The sequence below is a fragment of the Seriola lalandi genome, unplaced genomic scaffold (genome assembly GCF_002814215.2).
Source record: "Seriola lalandi dorsalis isolate HSWRI2012SDOR001 ecotype SW California unplaced genomic scaffold, Sedor1 jcf7180002054689, whole genome shotgun sequence".
In the NCBI taxonomy this organism is placed as follows: Eukaryota; Metazoa; Chordata; class Actinopteri; order Carangiformes; family Carangidae; genus Seriola; species Seriola lalandi.
In genome coordinates this window covers 908629-930002 of record NW_019525242.1, presented here as the reverse complement: position 1 = coordinate 930002, position 21374 = coordinate 908629, and the positions used below count along the sequence as shown (strand labels likewise).

At 39.8% G+C, this 21374-nt stretch overlaps 1 protein-coding gene across 1 annotated transcript in view; it reads left to right on the top strand.

Moving 5' to 3' along the window:
• slc4a3 (solute carrier family 4 member 3) overlaps window positions 1-21374 on the top strand; it is a 45818-nt gene that overhangs the window by 8233 nt on the left and 16211 nt on the right. Inside the window, exons 2-8 of the mRNA XM_087178456.1 lie at window positions 1584-1758; window positions 4363-4613; window positions 4764-4951; window positions 7203-7429; window positions 18155-18300; window positions 19468-19648; window positions 19966-20101. Coding sequence (XP_087034582.1) covers window positions 1584-1758; window positions 4363-4613; window positions 4764-4951; window positions 7203-7429; window positions 18155-18300; window positions 19468-19648; window positions 19966-20101 — 1304 coding nt within the window. The remainder of the gene's footprint in view (window positions 1-1583; window positions 1759-4362; window positions 4614-4763; window positions 4952-7202; window positions 7430-18154; window positions 18301-19467; window positions 19649-19965; window positions 20102-21374) is intronic.

The following is a 21374-nucleotide window of genomic DNA, read 5'->3' as shown; positions in this document are numbered from 1 at the left end:
TATTTCATCCCTCCTCTCTCTCCTTGACTTTCCCATCTAACAACGTAGTGATGGAGGTGTGGGTGGAGGCCAACAGTCATCTACAACTCCATATCACACTACCGTTCCATATATGAGCTGTACTCACTGAGCCACTGTCTATAAAATGAAGTGTATCTGAATTCGCTATACTCCATTGTATGTCATCTTATTCCCATTCACATAGCACCTCCACCACCTGGGCTGGGGTTGCCCTCCTCCTGTGCCCCTCCACCCTAACTGACTTCAAAGCTGACATGAAAGAGGTTGGAGTCATTTGCTGCAGTGGAGCTTGGGCAAACGCAAAAAGCTAATTTAGAAGACTGTAATATCTGCCTCAGACGGGAGTATTAGTCCCTCCTGCATAACATCAGGACTATTAAATTCAGGGTCTTACACTGATGAACGGTGCTTACCAGAGTAAGGAAAGGAGATGAGGATGTAAGAGAAAAGGTTGAAATTAATCTGAAAATTGGTTTGGTTCACAGGAACACAGAGCACCTTAAATAATGAGTTGGCTGTCCAGTGAAAACAAAGCTTTTAAATTCTCCCTTTTATATTCGCTCTGGCTTCATCTGCCTCTGCCTTGTGTAGATAGGTAGCTCAGATCATTAAACGTATCCTGTCCCTTCATCCCTCTGGTAATTAGGAAGTAATGGAGCCCTGGCACAGAGAAATCTGAGACCACAGAACTGCAGCCAGAGAGCTCACCGTGCCAGCACCAATGTGAGGCGGAGGAAAGCGGCCTGTCCCAGTGACTCGACCTATCAGGGGCAGCAAACGGCTTTGGCAGGACACTCCCTTCAGCCTCCACTGTCTCCAGGGGCTGTATTGTGCATTAGTTGTTTGCTGCTTAGTACTTTGTTGTATTGATTTGATGTCCTCCCTGCATGACGTGGAGAAAATACAGACACTATGTGCCTTCTCTACTTATATGTAATGCATTTTGACATTTCTCATTATAAATACAGGGTTTTGACCTCAATGTGGTCAGAAACAATAAAAACTATTGTTAGATTCGGCATTTCACAATTTTAAGTAGTCACCTGCAGTGTGTTGAGACGGTTTCTCTATAATTTAGGCGTAATGTAGAATTGGTGTTGGGTCTACCCCATATTCATTTTTTTCTGTGTTCATCCTGGATTAGCATTTCACTTTCATTCAGCATGAATCTGCTCCCTGCGCAGCTGCTTTTTCTGATGTCAGAGCCAAGCTGTGTTATGCTAAAGGAACGTTTGATTGGATTGCCCACTTGGCTAATACATACAATACAGTAATCAGACAGGCAAAGTTCAAGTAATCATCAACGTCCAAATTCATGGCATTGGTGATTGCTCTCTGCATGAACAGATGACCTTATTCATCCTAAGCTTTAAGACCCCTTATAAATTCTGTAATGATTGTGGTTGTGACAGGATTAGCCATTTGAATGTGTGACTATACCCACATTTTGTAACTTTCCACTTTTTCTTTTGCAATTCTCCTGTTGTACTGTCCCCACCCCACTGACTTCCTGTTTCCTGTCAGACAGAAAGTGTTTTTACTCTCTTTCCGTTCTCCTCCAGGTGAAGGTGGAGGAGGAAGATGAGGAAGGATCTGCAGAGGAACAGGAGGAAGAAGAGGAGGAGCAGAACTGGGAGAAAGCACTGTCTGTGGAGCGCTTTGGAGACATTATCAGCGACTCTGCTTCTACCAGTGGAGACAGGATGGGCCGACACTACACCGAGAAAGACTTTGAGTGTAAGCAAAGTACCGTGTCCACAGCACCTACAATCACACGTTCAGTGTCACTTGCTCACAGCGTTGTGATCCAGTAGAGTACTGAATAAGTATGAAATTAATTCATATAAGAATTGCGATTCTTATCTACCATCATGTACAAGAAGAAGACTGTAAGATGCTTCCAAGTCAATGTAGTTACCTTAAATAAATAACTTCATACATGCATATATATATATATATATATATACTTTGTCTGACAATGGCCCTTATCAAGGAGGAGTCAGTGGTTGAGCACACAGTGCACTGGAGTAAGGGCCAAAATACAGAGTCTCCTTTCTTTTTGTTTGGATTAGAAACAATTTGAATCAGGAATAAATTCTGAAACTAATCATGACAAGATTTGAAATGGAAAGATTCCCACTGGTGTGAACAGAAATATTATCAAAATTTAAGCTGCTCAGAATAAGAAATCATTAGTTTCCAAAAACTGATGTTGATAATTATAATTATCATTATATTGATATATTTGGTGCAGTTAACAGTGGTAACCACTGAATAACACATCTTGGTGATTTTCTGACTTCCTCTTGGGCCAACATAGGGTTCACATTTTTGGGTTTTTAGTGAAATGTCTCCACAACTATTGGAGAGATTGTCATGAAATCTGATGAATTATACTCACTTAATGATCCCTCAACCTGTGATGGAAATCTTGTGAGCTGGAAGAGTTTTCAGGAGACACCCAATGTCTTAAGCAGAAGTATTTATTGTTGCTCAATGCACCAAGGACATAGACAATAGACAATTACAAACATTAACAGGTTAACCATTGTAATGCCATCCCTAGTCTGTAGTTGTCCCCTGGAAAGGGGCGTATACAAACCCATAAGTTGTCACATGGCTCACGGTTACCAACTGTATTCCCAAATAAGGATGTTTCATATCTCTCGACTACACGTGAAACTTGTGTTGGATACTTAAATGCAGACACGATCTCATGTCTTACCTTACTGGGGATCTTCCTTCACTTCTATCTCAGTATGAATACTCTGTGTCCCTGGGACTTTAAGGCACCTTTTCCCTCAAATATTTGGATCTTCCTACACTCACTATCAATAAGAGGCCTGCTAACCTTGGTTACTACAGCAACAGTGGATGACAATGCTCACGAGGCTAGAGATAAACAAGGGGCTATGGTGCCCTGTGACTGACCTTGTGTGTAAACACTTACAGACTAACTGAAAAAGTAATTCCTCCACAGAACCGACCATCAGCTCAGTCTCTTGCATTGACCTGTATTTTGGTTCATGACACAATACAAACAAAATATACACAACTATGCAACTAATGACATTCCCATCAGCCTCAGCTGCACTTTGTATTTAATGCTAATTAGCAAATGTTGCATGCTAACACCCCAAGAGGGTGAACGTGGTAAATGTTATACATGATAGACATCATGACATTAGCATTTAGCTCCAAGCACTGCTGTACCCAACTCCTAGCCTCACAGATCTTGTTCATATGAATCATGTGTTAATACACTGATGTAAAACAATAAGAGACTTTCTTCTTGATATGTTATCATAATGTAATCCAGTTAAATATAAATGTGTCTAAAATCTGAACTTGACTTTGGCTATCCCAGTTTGACTGATATCAGATTTAGAGCCAGGAACCAAATGCAGTGTATGTTGCGTATATTGGTGGATTACTGTTAGGGAGATTAGCAGATTGTCAGATGTTTACTAAACAGTGTTGTTCAGCAATGTTGGATGTTAATTAAATTCTAAAGCTTTTGTTTTGTGTTGTGTCTTTCAAATGTTTAACAGGGAATTAGGAGGAGAGAAAACATCTAGTCTGAGAGCAGCATTTTTTTTATTTAATGGATTGAAAAGCCTGTGCCTAAGAAAACATAATTTGTTCCTATAAGGCACTGTATGCTGAAAACACAAGAAGATATTTATTTAAGGTGCCGCAGTTATAAAAATTATGCAGACAGGCTGTTCGCCACTACTGGAAACAAAATAATAATAACACAGTGGAGCACTCTTCTTTTTTCTCCCTTTTTCCCAGTTTCCCCTGAAAACACACAACAACTTGTCTAAAATGTGTAAAGTAGCTCAGAATAATAATTTCCCCGTGGAGAGCTCAGCACCATTTGCAGTATCAATTTTGTTTCATATGTAAACCACTATAGTGGCAATGGCAATTATTATTGATGCCAGTAGTGTGCCATTTGTTCACATACATCAATTACTTAGTTCCCTCATATTTTGTATTGTCATACTTACATAGTGTATTGTATGTACTGTATACAGCATTTATATAGTCAGTACACATATTTTCAACATATGGTTTAGGCAGTGAACTCTAGCTGCACTGCTATACACATTCTCCACAATCATCTACCAAACACACCCACATCCGTGGTCTATGTAAACTCCGGCCGGGGAGGTTTAATATATTTGCTCATCACTCCCTAATGTCTCTCAGTAAATATACAATATCTGTCCACAGTGATGAGGTCAGGCCTAGCCACCAAACTCTAACTATGAGCTGTCTGACTGAATTTATATTATGATGTGTTTTTTACTTAAATTTTGAATGTCTTAAACACAGATCACAGACACACATTTCATCATACGCACCACCCCTTGTCCACCCACCTGCCCCTGCCCCAGCGTCTACGCAAGAGGGTGCACAGCACGGACAGAAGGCGCAAAAAGAAACGGAAGAAAAAAAAGACCTCTCTGCCCCCCTCCGATGTTACACCCACCATCCATGAGGTAGATGAGGAAGAGGCAGAGTCTGATACGGACGGACTGGGGGTGGCTGCCACACCCACAGAGCTACCTGATATCCAACCACAGGTAAAATAAGACTGAAGAGCCCTAGGATCGCTATTGAGTGCTTAGCTAACTGTTACCACATAATAGCTAGCAGTGGTTTGAACAGTCTATCAGGTTTAACTACATGTAAGCACATTCCACCCCTCTCACTGATCTTCCTTTTCCTCTCAGTTTAGTTTGGGGAGCCAAGAGGACTTGGAGGAACCCGTTCTGCTCGCTACCTTCCACACGGAAAATGAAGAGCATCCATTGTCGAGGAAAGCTGCACTCACTCTGATAAAGGGAGCATCTCATAATGGGGGAATTTCTGCTCTTGGCCAGAATGAGGAGGTGGCTGGGGAGGAAATGGATTTCAACAGGTAGTTTATTACAGCATCTCAGATTCTCTGCTGTCAGCATAGGTTTAAAACGCAAGAAGTATTGATACATGCGACACACGATAGATACATTAGTTAAATGAGGACTTTTGACACATTGCGATATTATAATAAAATATCAATTACTACTACAACTCACCCATACTGACCATCTTTCACTTAACTGCTTTGCCCCCCACCCCACAATTTGTTTTGTTAGCTACATTCTCACCTCTCCTATTAACTTAAGTTTTCAGCAGCAGTTTTTTTCAGCAAAAAGAAAACTTACATAAAATGAGTGCACCCTAACTGCCAAGCAGACTTTAGTGAATAGCATGGACCGAACATAGCCAGATATAACAAGTGAAATATCTCGTTATTTAGCATTTAGCAGTTAAAGAGCCATTTTCACCTTAGATTTGTAGGAAACCAAAACAAAGCTTAAAGTAGCATGAATACTGGACTTACGCTCTACAGGTCACTAAACACACGACTCGAGATAATTACTAATGTTGCTGCGTGTCTGCTGGATGTATAAATAAGCAACTATTTGCTAACAAGTTTGCTATAAGAATTTTATAAGGTGGCAATATGACAGTGATGTGTTCACAGCTTATTTTGCTACATCCGTGTGGCTAACAAAATCATTCATTTTATTAGTAACACCTGTGCTTTTGCTAGCTTCTGCTGCAAAAAAGGGTCTGTACATTGCTATAGCATACACAAGTATTTACATATCACCTTATAAAGCTGCTATGGCTAACATGTTCGCAAACAGTTGCCTTACACATCAAGCAGACAAGGAGCAACATTAGCGTTTATATGGAATTGTGTTTCTGATCAACTGATGAATGTAAGTCCAATTTTCACTCTTTTTTGTCTTCCCACCAACCCTTAAATATCTTTAGCTGCTGATTGCTGCAGCGGCTAGTTGCTAACTGTGTCTGTCTGCTGTTTGATGCTAGGCAGGTCGAGTTCCGGTTTATTAGAGCACACTTTCCCTGGAAACAGCTGCCTGCTGTAAAGAAGGTTAGAGCAATGAGAGTGAACTAAATTTGTCGGCCATAAAACTAAAACAATGAGCTGGAGGATGCTGAAACTCTCCGTAGAACTGAGGGGAACACCTACACTCGCTATGAGTGAACCCGTTCACATATAGTCATTTGATCTACATTAATATTGAAAAATACTTTATAGTTGTAAAGGTTTATTTTTTGTCAGTTTATCTTTTTATTACTGTTGGTCTGTTTCACAAGGGAGTTTACTGGTAATGTAGCATGAAACAGAGGTAAGTTGCCATGGTTACCTGCAGTTTAATATGACACATTGACTGGTTTTCTGTAGACTGCTTAAACTCAGTGTTTGGGGTGCACCGTTTTTCAATTTCCTATTTAATTTTTCCGCCTCTCAGTCTGTCAGAAATTAGTATTTAGTATATTAAAGCTGGATTAAAGGTGTTTTAATTAATATTCAAAAGTTTATTTTGCCTTCTAAATTTGGAACTGACCCTGTGCATCAAACATTTATTAAACACATTTAATGAGGCAGGTACTTTTCTGAGCAGCAAAGGATACAAGCATCACAAAACAGAATAGAGCAGACAAGAGCGCAGAGTTGAGTTGTTTCCGTTCTTATTGCATGCATATGCTTTATCTTTTAGATCTATATGAACTTTACATTAGCAACTCAAGTGTTTCATTAGGAACAGGAACAACATCAAAACATATAATCAATACGTACAGTTCCTAAGGCATTTATGTTCCACTAATGGCTCCAGCTGTATCTCAGATATTAGGAGACCCATCTGGCCAGCAAACATGCATAACCATCACAATATGAATTATTTGGTGGTGCTTTGAATTATGTATGGAGTTTGCTTCTGGGAGGTCAGGGTCTCCATGGTGATTGAGGTATTTGTCTCTGGTAATGCCTGGATGATAAAAACATGGAAACACCATCATGTCTGTGCCTAGCAGTGCTGTGTTTCTGTGTCTGAGTGAACAGTGATGACTCAGAGGCTGGGTGAGGAGATCCTGGCCTGGTGCTGTGTTGTGAAGCCCTCTGTTGGTGAAGTGATGGAAGTACAGCCAAGTGGCACAACACAGAGAAATTATGTTTGAATATTTATACAATTATATACAACATTTACCATTTTAAATTCCAGCTTGTCATTATTTTCTGATGTCAGATGGAGCTCATCATTCATAATCTTTACATTTTCCTTAACAATATCTCTCCCTTTGTTCCTTGCCAGCGTTCCCCCAGGATCAGATCCCTCAAGCTCATCTGCAGCCCGCGGCTGGTTCCGGAGGAAGCCTGTACACCATCGCCTGGCGGGCGCCCAGCGCAGCAACTATGACCTGCGGGAGCGGATCTGCATCGGCAGTATGACTGCTCTGGAGACTGCTGTCTACCAGCAGGTGCCCACTGATGAGGCGGAGGCCCAGATGTTGGCCAGTGCCGATCTGGATGACATGAAAAGTAAGAAGGATACTGAATAATTACATGTTTTCAGGTGATGGGCAGGAGCAGGTTTTTGGAAACCATATTGGAAGATTTCAGCTGTTTGGTGGTTTTGTTTGTAGGCATGCTATAACATGGCCATGTAAAAATACTTCATTGTTTAGTTCTGTCATTCATTTTGCCAACAAGTCATCATTTAATACCATATGATGTTTGAATACAACTAATTACAATCAATAAGTCTATTAGTACATCAAAAGAAAATTAAGTAGAATTTGTATTGCTTAATTAAACATTCCAGTCATTTTTTGTCAAAATGCCAAATATTCATTTGTTACAGCGTCTTGCTTAAGAGATTAAGCTGCTTTTCTTTGACTTATTTGAAAATAAAACTAAACATTTATAAGTTCTTCACCGATTGTCTGAAAAAAAAAAAAAATTTCATTTTCTCTATAATCTTCTTTCATTGTCTGACATTTTAGACTTAAAAAATTAATCAATAAATTGAGATATCAATCTGCAGATTAGTGGAATAGTGTATATATGGTAGTTGCAGACCTAGTAGTGAGTGATGTACAACATTTTCCATGGACACAATCTCCATGCAAGGTTGTAAGAATTGTTGTTTCTATAGCAACTCCACTTCAATCCAGATTTCGTGATCAAACAATTATCCAATGACAATTGTACATTCTGTTCAGGGTGACTGTATACTGTATGTATTTGCCTTATGGCTATGTCCATTTTGAGTCTGATGAAGACACACTTGAGTGGAAATGTTAGTCTGTTGGTGTTATTAGAGGCTGCAAATCAATCAGTGTGCTCCAGTCCCCCTTTTTTCCCTTGAAGCATTGCTGTCTTTGAACCGAGAAGCACCTCTCCTTCGATGGATACTGTTGAGAGATGGGGGAGAACCCTTTTCTTTTCTCTAAGTCAACTTAAAACAACCTGTACAGCTGTGTTGATCTCATCCATACTTTTTTTACTTTAATTTTTGTGGCCAAATTTCTGTTGCTATATTCTTGGCACAGGGCAGCCACGTGCCCTCTTAAAGGCTCTTTGAATGGTTTTTCCAACCACCGAACTGCTGACAATAAGTAACAGCAAAAAGAACTTTGGGCAGCAATTCAGACATCTGGATGTAGGCTGGCTACATCTTCTCTCTAAACACAGTTAACTAGCTAACATGGCAGAACAAGTGTTTTGTTAAGCTGTAACAGGTGGACATTCTTCCCAAGCTGCACTGTAACATTGCATAAACTAAAAGAACTGTTGCTATAGCTGCCTGCAGTGTAATATACAGTACCATGTAGGGTTGCCACCTGTCTCGTATAATACAGGATTGTCCCGTATTTGAAAATAAAATGCTGCATCCTGTATTGAATATATATATACCTCTGGACTACATTATATTCAGAGGTGTTTGTTTAAATATTGAGCCCTGCCTCCATGTGTGTAAAGGAAAGAACTTTCTAATGTGGAACGCCTTTCAATATAATGCTGGTAGTAAAATATGTCATTGTGTCACCAGGAGAAAGTAGCTGGATTGTGGAGACAAATGGACAAATGGCCATGTGTGAAACAGAGATGTTATTTTCAGGGACCTATGGTATTTTTTTCCCTGTCTGCAAATATAATAAGGATTTTAATATGAATCAGGGACTGTACCTTTATATTACTTTCATTGCTGTTTGGAAATAAAGTCTTGGGAAGGATAGTGAGAGATGAGTTCCTTTGTCCTTCTGAGATGACTCAGTCTTACTCTTCACCCACGCCACAACAAGGCTGTGGGGGGATCTTTGTGAGGTGTCTTTTTTCTAGCTCGGTTGTTATAAGCCAGTGACTGAGCTTCACTAGTTCACCATCAGACCTCCATGAAAGCACCTGATGTGGTGGCTTCAATATTTGTGATATGTGTGACAGCCAGGTCTCTGTAGCAGTTCATGCGGTCATTCATGAAACATGTTCATGTTGTTCAGCAGGTTTATTTAGGCTGGTTATTCATTTTCCCTCATTTCAAAGGATTACATCAGATACACCTCTTTTATTTTGTATTCTACTTGTCTATATATATATATATATATATATACACACACACACAATTTAAGTTGATAAAATATACCCAGAAATACTGTTTTTGTCAGATGTCTTCACCTGCTTTTTGGTTTTAAAGCTGGATGAATATTGTTGTAGATAAGAGTTAGTGCCCTCTACTGGCAATGAAAAGTATTACTACACAGTTGTTAAATCTGCCTCTCAAACATATACACATCAAAGGTTTAAAGAAACACTGTTTATTTGAAATGTTACAATTGAAACATTCAGCTTTATAAATGTAATTGTATAACTTATTATCAAGTAAACAGATCTCCGGCATACGTATTAAGAGATATAATAATATCACCTACACACACACAAAGTACTTTTTCAGTTTTAATTTTTCTAAACAGTCATCACTTTTCTTTCCTTCCTCGCTAGCCTCCAAAAAAGAGCAATAATTATATATTATTATATTATAATTATTATTTTGTCCTGTTATCAGAGTAAGAGACACGCGTTGTCACTTTCAGCTGTAAGAATATCGAAACCTGCTGGACAAAAGAAGTTCTAACCACAGAAATCACAAAAGAAGTAGATACAGCAGACCTAGACAGGAACAAACAAGACGACAAATTTACAGGCGTAAATTAACGCTGTTTATAAATTACATATTAGAAATACAAGTTCCCTTCAGCCCTGCATCTGAAGTATATAAAGCCTAATTCCATGTCATCAGTATTGGAACAGCAGTTTTTGATTAAAAAAATGCTTGAAAAAATCTTGTTATTATTCACACCTCTTTGAAACATTGGAACATTTATTGACTCCCCTGCTGCTCTGGTGCTGACCACTCACCATTCACAAGTTTTGCTCAGTGCTTGCCTGTGGCTCGGCTCCACTACGGGCGTCCTGCACATTCTGTCTCATGAAAGCGAGCCCACACAGCTCCCAGCTCCCACACACACCGTTAAAAATAAGTCTCCGAAACAAAATAACACAAAGGATGGAGGACAGAGAAATCGCAGCATCTACCCATTATTTCTATGAGTGAGGAGAAGGCTGCCTCCTATGATGAGGAATAAACTGGATTCATTAGTATATATTGAGTTGTCAGATATTGTTGTGAGTCTGCATCAAAACCCATTAAAGCCCAATGCAGTTCAGAATGTTAATGGGGCAATTAGTAGCGCTGTTAGGGAAGTAAATATCAAGCACAATTAGCTCCTGTCCTCGTCTCCTCTTCACAAATCAGAGTCTTCCCATAAATGACTGTTGCTGGCAGACTTTATCTTACCAAGTGGCTGCCTGACGGATCATGCATTTACAATATCAAGGTCACAAGAGTTAAAACGTTAGAATGAACAGAAAAGAGAGAAAACAGAATAAAAAGAGAGGAGAGGTGGAGAATCAGAGGCTTGTGTGGCCAGAGAAAAACTGTGCACCCCAGCATGCAGGGCATTAATTAACAGAGGCTGCAGTCGATTCCCCTTCAGCAGCGACCCTGCCCCTGGCCTTTCCTGCCTCACCAGAGCAGAGTGATCATTGACTGTTTAGGATCTGGAAACAGAAAACAGGGCACCCAGAGTCACTCAAAACAAGATATCGGATTTGTGGAGAGTGATCATCGACAGGCCGTGATGCACATATCACCACTGTATGTCCCTGCATTGTCTGTTGCTTTTAGGTGTGAAGTCTTTATCATGAGCTATGTCTGAAGGATTATTGCTTCAACAATTTGAACAAAATTAATTTATAATTTTCTGATCACATAAGCTGCAATTTTACTTATCCGGTTATTTAAAGTTATAGCCTGAAGTTAAAGGAGGTGAATGTTTTGGCCAGTGAGTTTTTTTTTGTTTTTTTTTTGCATTGTCAGAATCTGCAAAGGATTAGAACTCTCCACTGCGCTTGGGCAAAGATAACTGTTAGACTAGTTCAGACAGCAGCAGAACGGAGAGGGCTGAATGATGTAGATGTCTGCAGACGAGATTCCATTATTTGCACATATCTTTTATAAGCTGTCTGTAAGCAGATGATACGTCTGTGTTACTTTATGGACTGAAAAAACATCTGAAAAAATTAAAATGCTACACATTTTTCCCCTATAAATTATTGTACTGTATGTTTATATACACACACACACAGACACACACACAGATGCACGCATGAATACAAATACAGTCAGTGAGACGAACAATATTCCAGTATGTGGAGCACGTTTCAGAGAGGGTCCTGTTTGGTGGACAGTGGTGCACCTGTTGTGGACCAGTCAGATTACGACACCTAAGGCGACGCTTGGTTTCCATGGACACGCAGGGACGGGAATGGTGCAGCTCACTCTGATAATTAGCACCATGATATCTCACTAAGCAGAGAGCCAGAGCTGATTCCTAGGTGTTATTATTTTATTCTCTTTAGGTTTCACTGCGGTTTAGTTCTCAGCACATATTCCTGCATGTGTCTGTCAGGCGTATATTTATATGTGGCTTTTTCAGCTTAATGCAATTTGGGTAGAGACGCCAACCTTTGGAACTTGACCTTTACCCCCCTACATACCACATGATTGGAAAGTGATGGTGGCGCTATGGAAACGAAAGACATCAACTCTTCTGCTCCGATCCACTTTATGTTGGTTTCCCAGCAGCCACGAGGATCAATGGGCTGTGGACATCATTGAAAAAGGGCAGCGCTACCATTCAGCTGACAGGCGGGTCTCACAAAGTAGACCCTCCCTCATCAATACTTGCTTTTCGGAGTTGCAACTAAAGTGAATGCTTCTACCATTTATACATCTTTCTGATGGTGGATCCAGCAGGGGGCTTCTGCCTGAGGGTGTAGCTTCAACTTTGCATTTTGTTTGGATTTAAGGCAAAAAAACATTTTTGTGATGTTGAGGATCTTGTATCTGCACCTGTGATTTATTTTTTTGACTATAAGGTGAATATTTTCAAGTCTCCGAGAAGTTTCTTGATTTTTCTCGTTTTTTGCTTCAGACAATTTCTTATTTAGAAGTTGAAGTCCCCAACCACACCTTTTCTTTTTTTCTCTGTTGCCTGGGCGCCACATAGGAGCTGGTTAGTTTGGACATACATTCTTTTGCACGACCAATACAAAGATCCAGGCTGGTGGACCCAGGGTGAGCGACGGCGATCAACAGTTGGAAGCCCTGAATGAGCAGTGCATCCACTCAGAGAGAGGAGGATAGGTGGAGGTACCGACTGTGGAGATGACAGATATTGAGGGACAGGAGAACCAGGGGCATGGGACATCTGATAAGATGCGGGCCGCTGACCACCATGGTCCAGACCGTCGGTGCAGTGTCCAGAAAGGCTTTGGCACCCCAAAGCTGCACCAACATGAACACCACAGCTCAGTGTCCAATGTGGAGGGGTTTGAGGACTTCGAAGAGTTTGTTTTGGATTTTGATGATTATGACTTGCTTGAGTCAATCCACACTCAGCTGGGGTCACCACTCGAGCCTATCCGTAAGTTGTGTGTAGTTGTATTACTCTTTCTGAGTAGCGTTACATTACAAGGCCTTTAAATCATTTTACAGTAAGGAAAGTTGCGTCAAGCTGCTGAGGTTCTGATGCGATCATGATACAGTAGGAAATTCACATGGATCAGCATTTTATTCTGTTTTTACATGGATGATAAATGGATGGGGGTTCATGTGTTTCCATTGATTGTAGTCCACTGATAGTGTAATTAATGGCAATATGAGGCTCTTTCATGGCCACAAACAGAACAAAGTTGTCCACAGTATTGAGCGGATTGACACACTGCTCGACTGGTGCTGTTTCCTGCTTTCCTATTGATCCAGTGGCACCCATTTGGCTCTGGGCTCAGCCACAGCTAGAGCGGAAAGACATTTCATTGACAAACAGTGTGTGGTTCTGCTATTTTTATCCCTATTTGGAAACATTAGACATACGGCACATTAGTCCTGCGAGGAAGCTTTATTCCTGCCTATGGAACAGAAATGAAGGTGGCCAGTCTCCAATAGCTTAGGACATTTAGGCACTCATTGATTTGGGGTTAGCACCAACTGAGTTAATATGAGTACACTGGGCACCCTAAAGTAGACCCTGTATTTATAAAAGGTGCAACAAGGATTCAACTTGACAAGTAACAAATGTTTGGTTTTTTTTCTTATCATCATCTCAAGCCAATACCATGAACCTTTTAATGGTATTATCCCAGTTTTGAGTATCATTAGTTGCTCTTGACAACTGTGTCTGCCAAATGACATTAATATAAATTTAAACAGGGCACTGATCTTGTGTCTTTGACTTGTTCCAATTCTGTTCCAATTCTGTTTTGGAAGATAAATCTACTTTGTACTTATTTTGAATCTACTTTTATGGTCTCTAGGGATGGCCACGATGGTCACAAACATTTCTATAACTACTAGATAGAATTCCATTGAGCTTTATACAGACATTTGTGATCTCCAGAGGATGGACCATTATGACTTTGGTGAACCTTAGATATTTTCTTTAGTGCCACAATGAGGTTGACATGTTTGGTTTTTATGGAAATGTCACAATGACTGTTGCCCTGAAATTTGGTAGACATTCTAAGTCACCAGAGAATGATTCCTAATCTCATTGATGATCCCCTAATTTTTACTCTGGAACCACCAGCAGGTTTTTGGTTATCCCATGAAGCATCTCAACATCTCGTGGATGGAGTGGCACTAAATAGATGGTCATGATTCCCACCCATTGTATACTAATGTTTTGGTGATCCCCTGACTTTCCAGTGGCACCATCATCATGTCAGAAATGTGTGTCCAATATATAGGTTAATGACATGCCTTCAAGACTAATGATCTTCCCATTCAGTACTTTGTGTTAAGTGCTGATTAGCAAATATTAGCATGTTAACACACTAAACTAAGATGGTAAATGTGGTGAACAGTACTACGAACATGAGCATGCTGCAACATGCTGAAGCATGTCAGCATTAGCTTTAGCATTTTACCAAAAGCACTGCTCGGCCTAAGTGCGGCCTCACACAGCTGCTAGCATGACTGTAGGTTCTCAGGGCTTTATTTTAACGATCTAAGTGCATGGAACAAGAGCGTAGGGCGTGTCCAAATCCACTTTTAATGTCAGGAAAAACAGTTGCAGCGCCAGGTGCATGGTTCAGAAGGGTTGTACTTCTTAAATCTCTTAATTAATCATAGAAGTGTTTTGGGTATAGCATGCAATAAACCAATCAGCATCCACTTCGGTAGATTGCTATTATAATGGCCGCTTTAAGAGGTAGTAAAGCAGAACAATTCTCTGCAGAGGAAATTAATCTCAGGGCCAAAGTTCAATTTACAACCACGAAAAGCGTGTTATGCACCTGCCTATGTAGGTGCATAGTACTACTTTGATGATGCACCCTTAAAATAACAGTGAAATACTGTGCCACTGACTTTAGACCAGGTTTTTGTTGCTCAATCATGCAATCACTTTCTGTTGCCCACACACCTTATTTTAAGAAAAACACGCCCATGGGCGCTCAGATGGGTGCAGGTGTATGTGCTCTTTAAACAACGACAAAATGACATCGGTCTGAAACTTGCAAAGACACATTGCGCTTAGTGCCACTTTGCGCTGGATGTAAGACAGTCTTGTTGATTTTGGCAAAGTTCTGAACTATCCATCATTTAGTCCTTAAAGTAATTCATTGCTGGTATTTTCCTTAAAAAACCCTTTAACACAAGTAGTTAATAAACTACATCAATCTAAGAAATTTAACACACAGGATAAAAACACTCAATAATACACACTCACACTCACCATCATGACACACTCATAATACAAAGTAGTGGCAAAATTCTAAATCATATTGTCTTTTCAGTCAGGAACAACATTTTCGAGACAGATGCACATAGAACAGGGAAAATAATCTATTCATGAGTAAGACTTTGGCCACAGTCCTGGATTCTATATTGCATGCACATAGTTAGCAAATATGCTTCCAGTTGAGCTATCTAATTCATCTGTCCCTCTAATGTAAAATCATTCCTTTAAATTCAAAGGTTCATGGCATAATGTCTAGTGACTGACTGACTGACTGACTGACTGACTGACTGACTGACAGCTGGATGTCTCTCTCTTTCATTGTAAAGCTAGATCCCATTTCATTTTGTACACAGGCACCCAGTCCTTTTCAACATTTATACATATTTATTGGTTTTGTGGGCTCTTGCAGATTGCAGTAACAGAATACATCAAAGGAAATGTTGCGAAAGATAAAAATCTGCTTTGATCCCTTTTGTTTTAACTAAAATGAAACTAGATTTTAGATTACTTTGTTATAAATATGTTGCATATCAGACTTGTACAGTTGGATCTCACTAAAGCCAAGAGAACAAAAAGTAGAAAATCAGATGTGGATAGCACGCTACCTGGCAAGCAAATATACTGCATTATGATTTTTGATGTTAAAATATTTTTAATATTTGATATATTAAAATATTTTTCTCAATGACTTTTGAATTTCTAAAATGCACATGGATGAGTATTATCAAAATGAGACGGTTGGTTACACAGAGATAGTTAAGCGGACTTGTTTTCCTCAGAATAACTATAATGTAGGACATGTGTGTTTTATTGGCCAAAGTGAACAATCAAAACTGGCATGAGTCCGCTCACGTCCCATCACAGAGAGGAGCTAAAGGGTTCATCTTTCAGCTAACTACAAAAGAAATAATAGTCAAAGATTTATGAATGTGCCATAATGCTCTAAAGTCAGAAATGACTAATAAAACAAGACAAATGATGTTTGAATTTTGGGTGGACTTGTAAAGCTTTTTAAAGGCTGCATCCAGGATCACTGTGCAGCATGAATGACACTTTTAATTCCCTTTTTACACAGTTTATAGTGTATTTGTGTTTGCATTTATTCACATGCTGCTTTTCCAGCAAGTGCAAGTGTACTCCCCGAGTAATGCATGAGAGTTTTTTTTCACAAAAAAAGGTTATTGATCTAAATTGTTTGGGTTCCTGTAAATGGTTCAAGTATTTTGGTATCTTCTTTGGGTGCTTCATGTGGTGCCTTCTGATCAAGATAAGAAGTCTTAGACCAAGTCAGACACCAGGTCAAGAGGAGGAGGAAGAAGTATAAAAATGATTTTATTTTCACCCAGAGTTATTTGCCCTGGCATTGCCCTGGCATTGCCCTGGCATTGCCCTGGCCTGTGGTGAGAAAACTCAGGTCATCCAAACCAGCTGAAGTTCACACAAGGACAACCTTTAAAGCTTTTCCCTTGGGAGACTCAATGAAAAATGAAATACAGCCTGATTTCATCTTGATTTCCATTTCTCTCCGCTTCCCTGAGGAAGGCATGACGCAGCAGAATGGAACACTTAGTGCATTTTATGCACACACACACACACACACACACACACACACACGCACGCACACACGCACGCAGGCACACACGTACACACATACACACACACACACATACACACACATATACACACACATATACGCAGGCACGCACACACATACACACACACACTCGCACACATACAAGCACACACTCACCTCACTTTGGTTACCTCTGGGTGGGTGCTTGTGTAAAAGATTAAAAAAGACAGTGTTTATTTGGTCTATTATTTGGTATTCAGCCGTTGGCCGGTCTGACTGTTGCAGCTCTGCACTGAATGCAAATGTCAGTTTCTAAACTGTCCCCCAGATCTTTTCCTTGACCTTAAGTACACCAACGCCATCCCATAACTTAACTATGTGTGCAAGCGATTTTGCACGTTACAGTGTAATAACGACAAGTCATGTTCTGCCAACACTTCTACTCTCGCATATTGATCAGAAGGGAGAGATTTCAAAGTAGTCCCCTTGTGCATGAGCATCCGATAAAATATTTATTGCATTGGATCATGCATGTGTAGCCCTTGCAAGTTGATTTTCAGACTCAAGTAAAACACAACTGGTATGCTTTGGAAAACAGTTGATAGTAATGAATGATTTGTAGTTGAAAATGTCAAACTGTTTCCTTTAACAATCTCAAATGTATTTCTTAAATTATACTTAAAAGTCACTTAATACCTACATTTGACCATTTCTGTATAAAAATAAACACTGAACCTTAAAATAACACATTAGTTATAATTTTGCCAAATTATAGTCATTACCTAAAATCATTCTTTACCACTCTCTAAAAACATTTCCGCACAGGTGGTCATCCTTTTACTTTGCATTTCCTACTTCCTTTAATCAAATTAACGGACCACCCAGGCTTCCCTTCCATTTACATGGCAAATCATAAACATTAAAGGAGCCGCTCATTATGTTCAATTCAATAAAATATGATTTGGAGGTCAAGGAAATTGAAAATGAAATTCCTCTTTTTGAAGTGACAAATGTGTGGGGGTGAAACCACCTCCTCTCTAACAGGTTCCCATGGCGCACATGGATTCTCACTCACCCATGAAGCTTTTGCCCTCTGTTACTGGTTGTTCTTCTGTCAGCTGGAAACCTAAACGCACATATAAATATGATTTCTGAAGCACATTTTCTGACTTGGAAAGGATGTTTGATTTGTTCACAATCATAAAAGAGCGTTTCTTAATACTGCTTTTAAAATGCTCCTCGGTAGGTTGGTTTCTGAATGACTCATCAAACTGGCCTCCTCAGATGTAGACATCATCACTTAGCAATGTCGACCCTTCTGTTGTGCAGGTCACAGATTTGAGGACAACCCCGGGGTGAGACGCCACTTGGTGAAGAAGTCGTCCCGATGTCAAATGGCCCGGTCCAGCAACAGCTCCACACCACTATCCAGCCTGAAGAAGAAGAAGAGAGCAGCAGAAAAAAAAATTCATGAGGTTTGCAGCACAATGCTTTTTCCTTCAACTGCATTAATCTGCATATTGACCACAGGATGAATACTTCAATATGCAGGCAACATACAATTTACACTAGTTTCCTTTGTTAAATACATAATATTACAGTATCATTATGATGAATGCGATAGCAAACCATTATATTGCTACCTAGCCAACTTTAGCATTAACAGCTGTTTACTTACCACAGCTCTTTGCTCATCAAGAGCTGTCTCCAGCGGTGGAAAGCAACCCCAGTGTCTCTATGACGTCTTTTCTTCTACTGACATGACAGTCATGTCTCTGGCCACACAACAGATTCAAGTCCAATATTCACTCTCCTTGTAGCTCTGGTTTGGTCTTCACCAGCTCTTGAGGGGAACAGTCTAGTTTTGTTGCTGCTACCAGCTTGCTGCTGTGTCTGTCAGCTATCTGGTGCTAGGTATATGCAAACAGTGGGTTTATTGATGGTCTTTGCTCTCCCTACTGCTGCTGGACACAAGGTTGACAAGAGCGGAGAGATTGAACCAAAAAGCACAGTAAAGCTGTGACTTGTAAAACCAAAACAATGAGCTGATATTGGCTAAAGCACTTCCTGATAGGAAACGTAGGGTTGGGTGATAGTTCTGCCTGTTTTTCACTACAAATGACCCCCCCTCACATTACACATACAGTAGTCATTTGATTCAGTGTTAAACGTGATCTCCAGAGCTCTTGGAGTGAAGTCTGAGCTTAACCACATTCCTCTTCAGTGACTTAATGGCGAGTCACCAGACCAGAAGAAGCTATAAAATTCCTACTAATGTTTCACCTCAGTTTGACTGCACAAATGGCACAAAAACACAAATCATATTATCATTTTGTGTTGCTCTGAGAAAACTTCTTTGTTGAAATGTAACAGAATGTCCCTCCAAACCATGTGGTTATCTTACGTCAGGCCTCATAAACGTGTTGGTTTGGATTGGATTAGCTGTCACTGATTATTATCATTATTTTCTCCTATAGGTGTAATATGTTTTAGTTTGGAGAAAAAAAAGAAAGAGAAAAGGGAAAACAAGCTTCATTGAAAGAATTGGGGGATGTTAACAAATACTTAGATGAGGGTAAACATAATCTACTACTACATATGAAATGTAAAGCCATATATTTTGTGCCCTGGTCCACCTCCAGTTGTTTGTGGAGCTGAACGAACTGATCGTGGAGAAGGATCATGAGATGCGTTGGAAGGAACGCGCTCGCTGGATCAAGTTTGAAGAGGATGTGGAGGAGGAGACGGATCGCTGGGGCAAACCTCACGTGGCCTCACTCTCCTTCCGCAGCTTGCTGGAGCTTCGTCGCACCATCACACACGGTAAAAAGCTCCTGCGTGCAAACAGCAGTACACATGCTCACAGTATCAGTCTTATGGTTTACTTATTTCCATGTGCAGCTGATATAAAATCCACAAGGATAAACATGACATGCAAAAAGAAGCGAAACTCATCTTTGCTGGACAAATGTAGTTTGACAGAAGTGTATTTTTGGCTAAAGTTTCTCAAATACAAATATGAGGACTTGAACATTTTTGTCCTGATTAGATTCTCCCCCCAGGAATCTGAAATACTTTTTATACAAAACAGTCTCAGCAGCCATTTTCAGCCCTTGTCTTCCTGTACCTTCCTTCCCTAGGTGCTATCCTTCTGGACCTGGAGCAGAATTCTCTGCCTGGCATCGCTCATCTGGTGGTGGAGACGATGATCATCTCTGATCAGATCAGAGCCGAGGACAGATCCAGTGTTCTGCGGGCTCTGCTTCTCAAACACAGGTCAGTAACCAGTCTGAGACTAACTGAAATATTTAGTTCTTTCCTCAAAGCGAACATATTTGTCGTGGCACCCCAGGAGACATTACAGGATTTAAAAGCCAAATCTAAAATATTTTTGGCCAACTAAGCTCGTAGGAACAGGTGGAAAACTCCATTTTGTGCACTTCTAAGAAGGTCCTAATTTAAAACAGGCCCCGTTTAGTCTTGATTTACACCATTACAACTGTAACCAAATCTTTTACATAACCTGCCGTCTTATCAAGTGAATTAAATTTAACGAAGCTTAGGTGAGGTCCAAAATGTAACACCTCGATACAGTCCATCTTGAACATCGGGATATACGATATTATTGCAGGGGATGGGGAGTGAATTTTTTTTAAAAATAATATCATTACATCATTGTATTTGAGGTTGCCACTAAACAGAAGTTCATTGTTTTATTTGTCAGCAAAGCAGTGAAATGAGGGTCAGACTCGGCAGCAATGCAGATTGTGTAAAACTGTAAGACTTCACAAAAGGAAATGAAAAAAGATTGACATAATGAAAAGGATTGCATAAGGTGGGAAATATCGCGATATTCGATATTATTAAATATCGGCCCAAGCCAAGCGCAAACTACATACATTCTACTCCACACATATGAATCTATAAACCGATTTGCAGATTGCAGATTTACTGTATGAGACCAAAATGTTTTCTGGGACAGCAATAATACGAGTGTCTTTAAGAGTTTAAACTGAGCCAATCACTGTCTGGAGTTCTGTGAAAGAATTTTAGCACAATTAATAAGCAGAATTACATTTTATTAAATGGTAATACTAGCAACAGGCTTTCTGTTCTCTTTGCTAAAAATCCTGTTTTATCGTAGATACATTTTAATTCTTATAATATTAATTCAGTTTAATACAAATTAATTTATTCATATGAAATAAAAGAAAGTCATGCTACTAGATTGTAAACATGTCACTCATCACATGAAGTATTAATACTGATATACAATGCGGAATCACAGTTGGCTGATTAGGAGGTACATTTTAGAGTTTTATTTTTAAGCCTAAGCATACGGTTGTAGTTTTAGTTACCATGGCAACACCAACCATCTCTGTGAGACCAAAAAGCCAGGATTAATCCCAGTTACCTGTCTCCTGCTTCATGTGAAAAGGTCCTGAAAATATTGTTATCATAGATTTAGTTGTTCTTTTTAATCCATGTATTAACAGACCTGCCAGTGTATGGCAGTGTGGATGCAGCTGTATTTTCATGTTGTTCATGG